The sequence below is a fragment of the Salvelinus alpinus genome, chromosome 30 (genome assembly GCF_045679555.1).
Source record: "Salvelinus alpinus chromosome 30, SLU_Salpinus.1, whole genome shotgun sequence".
Taxonomy (NCBI): Eukaryota; Metazoa; Chordata; class Actinopteri; order Salmoniformes; family Salmonidae; genus Salvelinus; species Salvelinus alpinus.
The window spans coordinates 38,372,459-38,386,227 of record NC_092115.1 but is presented as its reverse complement, the minus strand read 5'-3'; the positions used below and the strand labels follow the sequence as shown (position 1 = coordinate 38,386,227).

At 46.0% G+C, this 13,769-nt stretch overlaps 1 protein-coding gene across 3 annotated transcripts in view; it reads right to left on the bottom strand.

The window, feature by feature from the left end:
- The window catches only part of epha4b (eph receptor A4b), a 137,273-nt gene extending 130,298 nt beyond the window's left edge, over positions 1–6,975 (bottom strand). For 2 of the 3 annotated variants that reach the window (XM_071377115.1, XM_071377116.1), the window contains exon 1: positions 6,766–6,966. In XM_071377115.1, the coding sequence (XP_071233216.1) occupies positions 6,766–6,874 (109 nt within the window). In that variant the 5' untranslated portion in view covers positions 6,875–6,966. Of the gene's footprint in view, positions 1–6,765 lie in introns of all 3 variants that reach the window. The other variant, XM_071377117.1, reaches the window with a different exon arrangement.
- Between the last annotated feature and the right edge of the window lie 6,794 nt (positions 6,976–13,769).

The following is a 13,769-nucleotide window of genomic DNA, read 5'->3' as shown; positions in this document are numbered from 1 at the left end:
TCACCACTTCACTGACTGACTGACTGACCAGGTGGCTGACTGACTGACCGCAAGACCAGTTGCTCTAATGGCCCAGCTATGGTCACAGACATGAACACACCTTGAACTTAATAATGAGCATGACTAGAGGTTGAGGGAGGGAAGGGGCAAAAGAGGGAAGGAGAAAGAGTGAGAGAGGAGGGGGAAAGGGAGAGAGTGAATATGAGAAAGAGAAAGAAGAAAGAGTTTTTGGGAGAGAGAGAGAGAGGAACAAAGTTGATGAAAAAGAGAGTGGGTGAAGAGGAGGGGGCATTGGTCAATAAAAGCCTGAGCCCAAAAACCCACAGAAGCCAAACCAAATCAGCCGCATGGTGTTTGTTTAAAGTCCCCCTAATACTGCCATTCAGACCCACAGCACGGGTCACCCTCCAACACTATACACACCACAGGAGGAAAGCAGAGAGGGGGGAGGGAGGGAGGCAAACAGACAAATTCAATTAAGACAAATAATAGGTCAGCACTGCAGAGAGGGGCAGAAGAGGAGAGGAGGGAGAGAGAGAGGAGGAAAAGAGGAGAGGGGGGAGCGAGAGAAGAGGAGAAAGGAGAGACCGCTAGAAAGAGTGGAAGAGAGGACAAGAGATGAGAGGAAGAGGTGGAGTGGGGAGAACAGAGGAGGAGAAGAGGAAAAGGCGGGCAGGCATTGAAGAGGAGTGTGTTTGAACTGGTCATTCAGAGAATCTCAGAAGAGAACATCAAGGAGAAGAGGAGGAGAAGGAAGGGACAGGGATATCAGAGAGATGGAGAGGGGTGAAGGAAGAGCAGGAGAAGGGGAGGAGGAGAGGAGGTTAGCAGCAAATAGCTCATTAGTGGTTGAGCCTCAGCAGACAGACAGAGGGGTGGGGGGTGGGGGGGGTGAGAGGGGGTAAGAGCACCCCGGGGGGGAGGGGGGGGGGGGGTAAGAGACGAGGGCAAGCGAGCAGAACGTCTAACGGCCAGTCCAGAGGAGCTCTGAAAAGAAGCAATGGCCACAACCACAACAAACAATAACAAAGGAGGAACAAAACAAACCATGACCTTTGGGGGAGAAGGGGGGTTTCTAGGGTCTTTCTGGCTTACAGTTCATTCTTAAACAGCTCGCAGCCATAAGGTATTATTGACCCCTGCTTATAAATGGGTTCTTTGTAAGGAGGAACACATGGCATCATGGCATAAGGATTTTACCACAAGGAGAAGAAATGCATATGACCATCACTGGGCTACCATTATGGGGAATACGTAATATGATTATGAATACGGGACATGCTGGCTATGTATGGACCTCACATTGCTTCTCTACGGCCACTAGAGAAATAGGGATATTGATATTCCCTTCTCTCAGCCAACATAGGGAACACATTATACACTCTACAGAGTATTAGACTGTGACCAGCAAATCAGAACAGCCTCTGGCAACACATTTGGTAATGATGAGAGTGTGTGTGTGTGTGTATGTGTGTGTGTGTGTGCGTGCATGCGTGCGTGCGCACGTGTGAGTGTGTGACCCGTACTAAGAATCTCTATACACATCATTACAGTAGCCTTACTGTAGCTCCAGGCTCCCTATCAAACTGCAATACAGGTAATAGAGGTACAGGTCAGTTATAGGGTGAGAAAGGAGGGCGGGAGACAAAGAGAGACAGAGAGTGAGTGAATGGGGGGGAAAGGAGGAGTGAGAGAAAGAGGAGAGGGTGAACGGGAGAGAGAGCGGGGTGACCAAAGAGAGGAAGACGGGGAGGAAGAAGAGATAGAAAGAGGAGGGGGAAAAGAAAGAGAGACGATCAATGTCCTCACCTTTCCAAGGTCACGGTCCTTACATGGTGGGGAGACAATCTCTTTAATTCCCCCTTCACACAGACACACAGGCTGAGATACGGGCCTGCCGATAACTATTATAGATTAAAGCAATTAAACCACAGACGACCTCTGCCCTCATAAATAAGGATCCCCATGGTGTGTGTGTGTGTGTGTGTGTGTGTGTGTGTGTGTGTGTGTGTGTGTGTGTGTGTGTGTGTGTGTGTGTGTGTGTGTGTGTGTGTGTGTGTGTGTGTGTGTGTGTGTGTGTGTGTGAGAGATCTTGTTTTATATATGCTTGCATCGGCACTACTTAGCATACTGGTGATTGCTTGTGGGAACTGTATGGGAACTGTGTGTGTGTGTGTGTGTGTGTGTGTGTGTGTGTGTGTGTGTGTGTGTGTGTGTGTGTGTGTGTGTGTGTGTGTGTGTGTGTGTGTGTGTGTGTGTGTGTGTGTGTGTGTGTGTGTGTGTGTGTGTGTGTGTGTGTGTGTGTGTGTCATTTAAAACCAGTAAAGCACACTAAGCAGATTAGGAGTTCAACCCCACTAATCCATGTAATACATGCTGTTTTGGATTGCTTGGTCAAAGTTCAAATCATCCTAATGTATTTGGGTTGCTTTCCTTCGTTGGCTTGTTCAACATGTATAGGAGTTTGTAAAATGCAAACTTAAAAACTAGCATTAAATGGAATATACACCTTTTTTTTTACATTTAACTAGGCAAGTCAGTTAAGAACAAATTCTTATTTACAATGACAGCCTAGGAACAGTGGGTTAACTGCCTTGTTCAGGGGTAGAACAACAGATTTACCTTGTCAGCTCAGGGATTCAATCCAGCAACCTTTCAGTTACTGGCCCAATGCTCTAACCACTAGGCTACCTGCTGCCCCAAGCTTTGCTCCTGTGTGACATGGCAAGCTTTATCGACACCTGGGTCATAATAAGTGCACACCGTAGAAAACATTTTCACATAGGAAAGCAAGCATTTATCATTGGACAAATTCAAGTAGTTGCTCCCCGTTTGCTTCTGTTTGGTTCCTACTGGATTTAACCCTGCAATCATAGTCACCAGGGCCACAAGCAGCGAAACGTTGTCGAATGTTGCAGATAGAAATGCCACGAATAGAGTCGACGTGATTTCATATTGTACATGTCAGAGAGGCACGACCTGAATTTGTTCTACATTGCGTATTTCTATCTGAACGTTCCAAAACATTGCGTCTCCCCTCAGGGCTGGGAGTGTCCGTGAGTTGAAGCGCCATCTGCTGTTTCACATGATCACTACACCGCTCTGTCTCTCTGTAGTAGCCTAAAGGATTTCGCCTCTGCTCAGACCAACTCAAACCACTAATCACATGTCATCACATCACATTCACCTCTGTTAGCCTCAGCAGAAGCTTACAATAGCACATGCAGGACTACACACACACACACAACTACACACACACACACACACACACACACAGAGCGAGCAATCTCTCAGCTCAACGAGCAATCACAGCGTGTGCGCCTAGACTGAGAAGAGAGAAAAATAAAAAGGGAGAGAGAGAACGAGAGAGAGAGAACAAGGGAGAGAGAACAGAAGACAGGTAGACAGAGGTTTATTTGCCGCGAGGAAAGACAAAGCAGAGAGTACTTTGGCTCTGAAAACAGGCTTCATTGGATTATACTGCCTACAGAAAACACACACACATGCAGGCACACACACGAACACATACACATGGTGTACTTGGAGTTGCAAATTAGACCACTCCCGGAGGATGAGAGGGAAACAGCAGGATACTGACATCAACATGGGACTAAGAATTGAGCTAAATACACACAAACAGCATACAGTGAATGTCATTCCTAGAGGAAATTGTTGCTTCACCTATGGCCTATGGTTCATCGGCCTGCCTCCCCCTTTAGTCTTTGGAATCAACAAGACATTGTCGGACTAAACACGCACACACACACATATACAAAAACCTACCCACACATGTATCTAAATCAACACACGTTTCCTTCATTTCCAATATGTTTCATCATGCATAGAAGTAAGTTGATGATATTTTAAATGGCCGTGGATGTGGATCCGTAGGTAACTGCCCCCCCCCCCCCCCATCCCCTGGAATGATCCGTATCACGTTCTGCGCACGTGTTTCTTTACCTCTACTTTACACTTGACACGTTTTACCGGTGAAACGTCCACGCAGCATCTGCATGGCAACCACTCGATCTCGATCAGTTACATGGGAATATGCATTTACATGATCTTAATTGTGTACAGTGTTGTTTTGAATTATGTACAGGGAGCGAATTTTAAGGCACGACAGTGTTAAGAAACTGTAGCATACCTATGTTTTGTTTCAAAGCACATATTTTGCCTAGTGACGCATGCTGTCGAGTTGTGGCTGTGTTACAGAGAAAAATGTGAACATTAGCACACTCATCCTAAAAGCCCATTAAGATATGAGGTGGTGTTTTTTGTTTTAGAGTAACGTTATACTATGCTATTATATCCGGTTCTTTTACTAGAATACTATCATTATGTGATCTTGCGCATATTGATTCAGCTTTGATCGAACTTTATTAAATGAATCCCGCACATGCGCAGAAGCTTCGGGACCTCTAGCTGTCGGTCCAGAAAATAAAGGTCCAGAAAAGTTGGATATGCAATCACGCCGTTATTTTATAAACACCGTCGTTTTTGTCATGCCATGTGTGTGCGGCGCGCGTGTGCGTGTGACATTCAGACAGAACACCACTGAGGTTCTCTCTCACTTCACTGCAAACAACACCATCATCATCCAGACTAAACTCACTTCACTGCAAACAACACCGTCATCATCCAGACTAACCTCACTTCACTGCAAACAACACCGTCATCATCCAGACTAAACTCACTTCACTGCAAACCACACCGTCATCATCCAGACTAACCTCACTTCACTGCAAACCACACCGTCATCATCCAGACTAACCTCACTTCACTGCAAACAACACCGTCATCATCCAGACTAAACTCACTTCACTGCAAACAACACCGTCATCATCCAGACTAAACTCACTTCACTGCAAACAACACCGTCATCATCCAGACTAAACTCACTTCACTGCAAACAACACCGTCATCATCCAGACTAAACTCACTTCACTGCAAACAACACCGTCATCATCCAGACTAAACTCACTTCACTGCAAACAACACCGTCATCATCCAGACTAAACTCACTTCACTGCAAACAACACCGTCATCATCCAGACTAAACTCACTTCACTGCAAACAACACAGTCATCATCCAGACTAAACTCACTTCACTGCAAACAACACCGTCATCATCCAGACTAAACTCACTTTACTGGTAACAACACCGGCATCATCCACACTAAACTCACTTCACTGCAAACAACACCGTCATCATCCAGACTAAACTCACTTCACTGGAGCCGCTCATGAAAGGCTAAACTTGTTTTGCCATGATGTTGTATAATAAACTTGACACTTGATCTATAAATGTAGAAGATTATGATCAGGTCAATGAGTGGAATAAATACATATAAAGATAAACCATCAGACTGCCAAACAGTAGCTTTTACATATCAATGCGGCTGATGCTTAAGGGCCACAGGCTAGGATGGATAAGGACTGTATGTGTGTGAGACAGAGAGAGAGAGAGAGAGAGAGAGAGAGAGAGAGATAGAGAGAGAGAGAGAGAGAGAGAGAGATGTGTGTATGTCTGTATGTGTAATGTTTACTGTTCATTTTTATTGTTTATTTGACTTTTGTATATTACCTACCTCACTTGCTTTGGCAATGTTAACACATGTTTCCCATGCCAATAAAGCCCCTTGAATTGAATTGAATTGAATTGAGAGAGAGAGAGAGAGAGAGAGAGAGAGAGAGAGAGAGAGAGAGAGGGAGAGAGAGAGGGAGAGAGAGAGAGGTATAGGAGGTATAGCGCAGCACGCGCAACCGTATAGAAAGCTTTGTTCTAACACCTTACGGAGTAACTAAGCCACTACGCCGGGGAAAGGGCGGTGTTCCGAAATCCAGAACATTTACAAACATTCATTCACTACTGAATAATAGTCTGATTATGTCATAACTCCGTTTTCAGAATGTACCAAACAACTGGACAGTCAAGTCATAACTGATGAGTTGTAACGCGCACACATCACGCATGAACACCACCACATTGCCAAACCATAAAGTCCACAGGAGTGATCAAATGTCTCAGACTACCCTTATAGAATTCCAGCTACTGTATATGTTTCAATCTCTCCAAACCATCTCCCAGTCTGACATCCAAGCCACCTAAAAAAAAAGGCCCTGTCTTTGGGTGTCGAGCTGTAAGAGTCTCTAAAGTAGTTACTTACGAGTGTAGTAATTTGTCGGGAAATGGTCTGCTCTAATTTTGAGCTGAGTATCGACGTTAATATAATAACGAAGTGAGAGGCCCAGCAGCAACTTGACAAATTAATGTAATTGCAATCTTACTCTTGATTTGCACGACTGCTGTATCCTAGATGGAACAGTAGTCCTGGACTACTTGAAAAATGGTGCTATTATTACTAGGAATAGTATCATTATTATTATCAAACCTTATAAAAGTTGGATGCGTTTAAAAGGTCAAATGGGTATCCAACCATTGACAATAGGCCTACATGAAAAGCTATAAGTTGTGCTTCTGAAGTGAAAGGATTGCTCCTGCGTAAACCATATTGCCTCCACATCACCACAGCATTGCCTCGGTGCTATACAATGTACTTCAAGCAGAAAATACTCGAACAGTTTCCCATGACTCTTCGACGCTGTGTTCTATCTGGTCCAGGATTCATTCTGACCACACGGTCAGAGCACTTAACGGAGAGACTACGGTTCCGGCCACCGCGGAGTCGCAACAACCTCCGCGGTTCACCTCGCAGCGAATCACGAAGTCAAAACCGTTACAATCATTAAACACTCTCTTACCTTCATTCTCTGGGTAATTCCGTAAGCCTTCACATGGTGCGAATTCGTGAAAAAGAAAAAGTGAGAAAAGCAAAAGGGATGGATAGATCCAAAGGAAGAGTAGTGCCATTTTTCAGGCTGCGCTGCGCGCTCGCTGCATCCCTGTTCGTGTGGAGTTGGTGAGCGAGCCCTCGCGAATGAGTGGATGAGAGCAGAAAAGGAAAAGAGAGAGGGAGCGAGAGAAGGGAAAGAGGAGGAGACGGGAAGGAGGGTCCAGCGCAAGCCAAGCGCTGTCAATCTCGGGCGAGCCGGGTGGTGTGGAAACGCGAGACCTCGCGCTGTCGCGACACACACAAGCACGCACATACACACACACGCTATTCTGAGGACACACGCGGGCCTGCGATCTCCATCACTGCACCTCTGATGTTTGGAGAACGGTGCACATGGATACAGAAGGTTTTTATCCAAGGGTACCTGAAGATTCAGACTGAAAGTGAGTTGTATCTGCTGATGGTTGTCCATCGGTCATAGGCCTATTTCATTTAGTTGAATGGGCAGTTAAAGATTGATGAGGTAGTTGGGGGGCTCACAGGGAAACTGCCTGTGTCAAGCTCACCATTGTAGGTCTGCTCTACATTCAAAGAATGACAGCAGCTACAGGCAACAGCTCTCAGAAGAACCCAGTTTCATGGATTCCGGATTCAAATCCAATGCTTGTATGGAGATGTATTCTGGTTGGAATGTGTGTGGTTGCGCTGTGATAAGACGTGTGTGTGTCTGACTGGCGGTATTTTTCTGGGGGTCTAAATGAATAAATCATGGTTTCTGCCTGTCATATTAAATGCATGTGTGAAGAGTGGGGAAGGGGGGAGAGTGCGCGAGGTCAACCTCAATCTTCTGCTTTTTAACACAACAGACCGAAACAGCGTGCAGGGAATTCAGCACCACGGAGAGAGCACGAGCATTTTAACAGGACAGATGTACCCCTCTCGCTTTGCTTTCCTCTTGTGTGTGTTCTTTCTGTTTCGGTAAACCTACTAAATTAATGTCAACCCCCCAGTTAATTCCTTATTAGAACCTACATCCATTGTGTCCGCAACATCCAACCCACACGCCTCAATCACACCGACAGCATCATTGCATAACATCGTACGCAGCATCATCTGGTTATGTGTGCAACAAAAGTTCAACATTCACTTTTTTGCTACCATTTCTGTCAAGCCGTCTACGCATAGAATATGATGCATACCGCTGTAGGTGTGATCGAGGCTATAGGCAACCAACTACACAAGAAGTACATTCATTTCCAATGGAACGCTGCGTTTGCCTTGCAGCATTGCGTTGCAGAGGTCGTTGCAATGCGTTCTGTGTGGTCAAATTGTATGAGTGGACTTGACAGAAATAGTAGCAAAAGGTGACTGTTGAACTTTTGTTGCACACATATCCACCAACATTCACCTTCTGCTACCATTTCTGTCAAGCCGGTAGTCTACACATACATTTTGATCCATATTTTGATACATCCATTTTATGCACCACACAGAACGCACTGCAACTGCCTCTGCAATGCAATGCTGCCAGGCAAACTCAGCGTCCCATTGGAAATGAATGTAGTGTACATCTGGTGTACCAAAATGCAATGACGCTGTATGTGTGATCAAGGTGTTATGGTTTCATTTTGCCGGATGTCTAGCCTTATTTTCCGTACTTGACCGCATGTGCTTCGCTTTTCAACTCGCTAAAAGCTAGCTAGTTGGAGTGTGTGTGTGTGTGTGTACACCAGTTGAAAATATTGACCTCATGCGTACCGCAGCATTTCGGAATTACACCAGAATGACATTTATTTCCAATGAAACACCGTGTTTGCCTTGCAGCGTTGCAGAGGCAGTTGCAGTGCGTTCGGTGTGGTGCATACGTTGGATTTATCACAGTATGCCTCAAACTGTATGCGTAGACGGCTTGACAGAAATAGTAGCAGAAGGTGAATGTTGAACTTTTGTTGCGTACATTTCCAGATTAGAGGTCGACCGGCATGGCCAATTAATTCGGGACGATTTCAAGTTTTCATAACAATCCGCATTTTTGGATGCCGATTACGGCCGATTACATTGCAATCCACGAGGAGACTGCGTGGCAGGCTGACTACCTGTTACGTGAGTGCAGCAAGGAGCCAAGGTAAGTTGCTAGCTAGCATTAACAGTATCTTATGAAATACAATCAATCTTAACATAATCACGAGTTAACTACACATGGTTGATGATATTGCTAGTTTAACTTCTTATGGCTGGGGGCAGTATTGAGTAGCTTGGATGAATAAGGGGTCCAGAGTAAACTGCCTGCTACTCAGGCCCAGTTGCTAATATATGCATATTATTAGTAGATTTGGATAGAAAACACTCCGAAGTTTCTAAAATTGTTTGAATGATGTCTGTGAGTATAACAGAACTCATATGGCAGGCAAAAACCTGAGAAAAAATCCAACCAGGAAGTGGGAAATCTGAGGTTTGTAGTTTTTCAACTCTTTGCCTATCCAAGATACAGTGGAAATTTGGTCATATTGCACTTCCTAAGGCTTCCACTAGATATCAACAGTCTTTAGAACCTTGTTTGATGCTTCTACTGTGAAGGAGGGGGGAATGGGAGCTTATTGAATCAGGGGTCTGCCAGAGTGGCATGAGCTGGTCACGCACGCTCACTTGAGAGCGACCTGCGTTCCATCGCATTTCTACAGACAAAGGAATTCGAAGGCCAGCATACCGGAGTCGCCTCCTCAATGTTGACGTTGAGACTGGTGTTTTGCAGGTACTATTTAATGAAGCTGCCAGTTGAGAACTTGTGAGGCATCTGTTTCTCAAACAAAAAACTCCACTTTGGCCAGATTATTACATGACCCATCAAATTACCAGGTGTGACTGGGGGTGATTACGGCCATTTGTTGTATTTTATAAACATGTGTACATGTCTAGACAATAGTGACCTATCCACTTAGCTAGATGTGGGTGAGGGGCAGTTATAGCATTAACTTCACATGACCCATCAATTTAGACAAGTGTGTCGGGTAAAGCGTCATCTATTAACGATAAAATATTTATCAAATATTTTTATCTGGACACTTTCTGTTTTTGATATTGCTACTATGCAAGTACTATAACTGTACCGTTTACACCTTCTGTGCATGTGACAAATAAACGTAGATTTCATTTGGTATAGCGTGTGTTTACCACATGGCCTCACATGTGAATCCTTAAGAAGAATGCAAGGTCGGGCGTCCGGCAGAGACCGAGAGGGAGGAAGAGGGCGACGAAATGGAAACGACAGGGCAGGGCCATCAGTAGAATGGTGATTATAGCGGGCAAGAAATGTATAAAGAAAGGGGCCTGCAGACAGGACCCCAACACCTAATAATGGTGATGAGTACAGAGAATAATTCAAGGTCCAAGCAATGGGGCCGTGCCAGAAATAGGATGTGGATTATAGCGGGCAAGAAATATACAAACAAAGGGGCCGGGGAACAGGACCCCAACACCTAATAATGGTGATGGGTACATATAAGTTTAAGGCCCAAGCAATGGGGCCGTGCCAGCATTAGAACGATGATTATAGCGGGCAAGAAATATATAAACACTATGGGCGACCTCGAGCGGAAACGAGAGGGAAACAGGTCGGAACGTGAGCTAAGTGACACAGGATGCACCTCCTGACAGCCGAAAAAGAGATGGGTGGGACTAAGGCTTAAGAAGGAGTGAACAATGCTGAATGGGCGTAGACAAAGAAGCGCTCTCCAGTAGGTGTACCAAAACAGTCATGGCCCATTTTCTAAAAAGTTAGGTTTATCAACTTTCAAAGCAGAATTGCTTTCCCGTTGTTCCTCAACTGCAGTGTCTGATATACCATTTTCTAACTCTGAGTCTCTACTTTTTTATGTATATTTTCCCCCTTTTTCTCCCCAATTGCGATCTTTTCTCATCGCTGCACCTCCCCAACAGGCTCGGGAGAGGCGAAGGTCGAGTCATGCGTCCTCCGAAACATGACCCGCCAAACCACGCTCCTTAACAACCACTCGCTTAACCCAGAAGCCAGCTGCACCAATGTGTCGGAGGAAACACCGTTCAACTGACCACCGAAGTCGGCCCGCAGGCACCCAGTCCTCCACAAGGAGTCGCTAGAGTGCCATGAGCCAAGTAAAGCCCCAATGGCTAAACCCTCCCCTAACCAGGATGATGCTGGGCCATTTGTGCGCCACCCTATGGAACTCCCAGTCATGCCCGGTTGTGACACAGCCTGGGATCGAACACGGGTCTGCAGTGACACCTCAAGCACCGCGATGCAGTGCCTTAGACCGCTGCGCCACTCGGGAGGCCCCCTGAGTCTCTACTTTTATCCAATGTACAAAACACAATTTCAAATTTTGCTACATAAGACCGAATCGAGGCGGTCGGTCACATATGCATCAGGTGGACATCGGACATCACACCTACAGCGTCGTTGCGCAGTATAATCTGGATATGTGTGCAACAAAAGTTCAACATTCACCTTCTGCTACCATTTCTGTCAAGCCGTCTACGCATACAGTTTGAGGCATAGGTGTGATGAATCCAACGTATGCACATAGCCGTGGGAAGTAGTTTGGGGGTGGTGGTTGATTCCTATATTTTTCTGCAGCACCCTCAGCGCCCCTACTTCCCGCAGCTATGCATATGCACCACACAGAACGCATTGCAACTGCCTCTGCAATGCAGCAAGGCAAACGCAGCCTTCCATTGGAAATGAATGGACTTCTGGTGAACCAAAAGGCAATGTCGCTGTCAGTGTGATCGAGGTGTTAGGCCTATACCTAAACAGCTTTGCATCAACGTGGCTGCTAGTTGATTTCATTTGAACCAAGATTTATTTTTTAAAGAAGAATTGTAGGTTATTAACTAAATCAGTTGTGAATCAGAGACTATTGAATGTTGTCCGGACATCTTTGCCCTGTGTTCCAGCTGCTAAATAGTGTTCTAGTTCACCGCAGACAGGTTTGGATGATTAACGCTGGGTCACGACCACAATTATATTTACCACCGATAGCATATCTTCAGCGCACTCCTGTCCGAAATGAGGCTCCTGAAAGACCCATAAAAACGTCAAACACACACTGATTTATGTCGTTTCCCCCTATATGTCAGCGTTCGGTTTGTGCTGTGTGTGTGTGCAGCCCAGAAATTTGTTACGGGTCCAATTATGATGACGATTTGTTCCGTGTGCCAGCTTTACTCAGATGACCTAATTTCCTAGTTGAGTGTGGCGACAGAAAAACAAGCAGTGTTTTTTTCTCTCTCTCCTTTTTTCTTTTCTCCTTTTCTCTCCTGCCACGAAGCTGCATTCAGTCGTCCGTCTGGTGACAAAACAGTGCGCTGTCATGCATTCCAACGGTGACAACGTGATGTGCCTCTTAAATCCGCGTCGCTAACCCCCACCACACACACACACCGGAGTAGGCCCTGTGGAAGCAGACAAGCTTCTATAGGTAAACCCGTGCAAAGTGCTCCAACAGCAAACGACATCTGAAGGACTCAGTGGGCTTCATACAAATGGACACATGGACCCAAGTAAGCCACATTTGAGATTGCTGTCAGTCTTTCCCTCCCCCCATCTTCCCTGTGTGCCTCTGTCTCTCTCTTTCTGATGTTTGATCTTCCCTGAGGCTTAGCGTTCATCTCCAGAAGGAAATAGCTTGTCTCTCTCTTTCTTCCTCTTTCTCTCCACCGCTTTCTAAAAAAGCACCGAACCTTCTTTCACTTGTTCTCTCTTGTTCTCTCTCTCCCTGCTCTATTCCTCTTTCATTCAGAGTGAACTGTGAACTTCTGTCTCTCACCCTTCACCCTCTGTAGGTCAGTTTGCTTCCCAAATGAGCACCAAAAATAAACCCTGGTTGCTGGCGCTTTTAAGAGTGTTTGACACTCTTAAAAGAGTGCAAAGCAATTTGCCACTACAACCAGGGGTGATTGATTAAGGGAGATCACAACAAAATACAGGTAAAAGGTGGAGCAGAGTTCCTTAAAAAGTTTCTTTCAACCTCATACACATAAACAGAGAAGAGGAGTAAGCTTGGGGGGACTGATAGGGGTGCCGAGGTGATGACAGGGTCATCTGCCTAGTCAAGCCCAGATCCTAAAACTCATTCTGGGGTCTCCCCCTCCCTCCCTCCTTTTCTCTCCCTCTTTCAGACTCAGTCATGTGGTAATGTCTCTATTGTGGCAGGCTGAAGGCTAAATGGCTGACAGCTTGGAACTGGCATTAACCAGAAAGAATGACTTCCAGCCCTAATCAGGCTAGTGAGCAGTGAGGGCCTTTAGGAAGAACTGCTGCCGGGGTCTGGGTAAGAAGGAACACCACTGGCTCTGATTAAAAAAGAAAAAGCGAGTGTTGGGGTCTCTCTCTCTCTCTCTCTCTCTCTCTCTCTCTCTCTCTCTCTCTCTCTCTCTCTCTCTGCTTAGTTTCGCTCTCTTTCTCAAACACACACTATCTATCTATATCTATCACATACGCACACACACTTTTTCTATCTCTCTAGAGACATATATACACACACAGCTCTTTCTCTTTCTCTCATTCACTTTCTCTCTTTCACACACACACCCGCACACGCACACACAGGCAGACAGGGCGATTCGTCATGTCAGAGAAGCTCACAGTGCCGCCACACAAAAGGTGAGTGGGAGTGTGGGAAAGGCCAGTGCACAAAGCCAACCTTGCCCCCGCCTGCCTCCTCTTGGCTGGGGCAGACAGCCCTCAGCCCCTCTAACCCCCATCCTTCTCCACGTCCCCCAGTAGTACCCCAATCCCCAGCCCCTCAACCTCAGGCCAGACTGGTATCCAGCCTCCTCCACAAAGACAGAGGATCAGTCCCAAATGGCACCCTATTCCCTATGTACTACACTACTTTTGACCAGGGCCCATGGGAAACAGGGTGCCATATGGGATGCATAGAGACCACTGCTCTCCAACGGCTCTGGCAGACAGAGATAGAGAGAGAGTCCGCT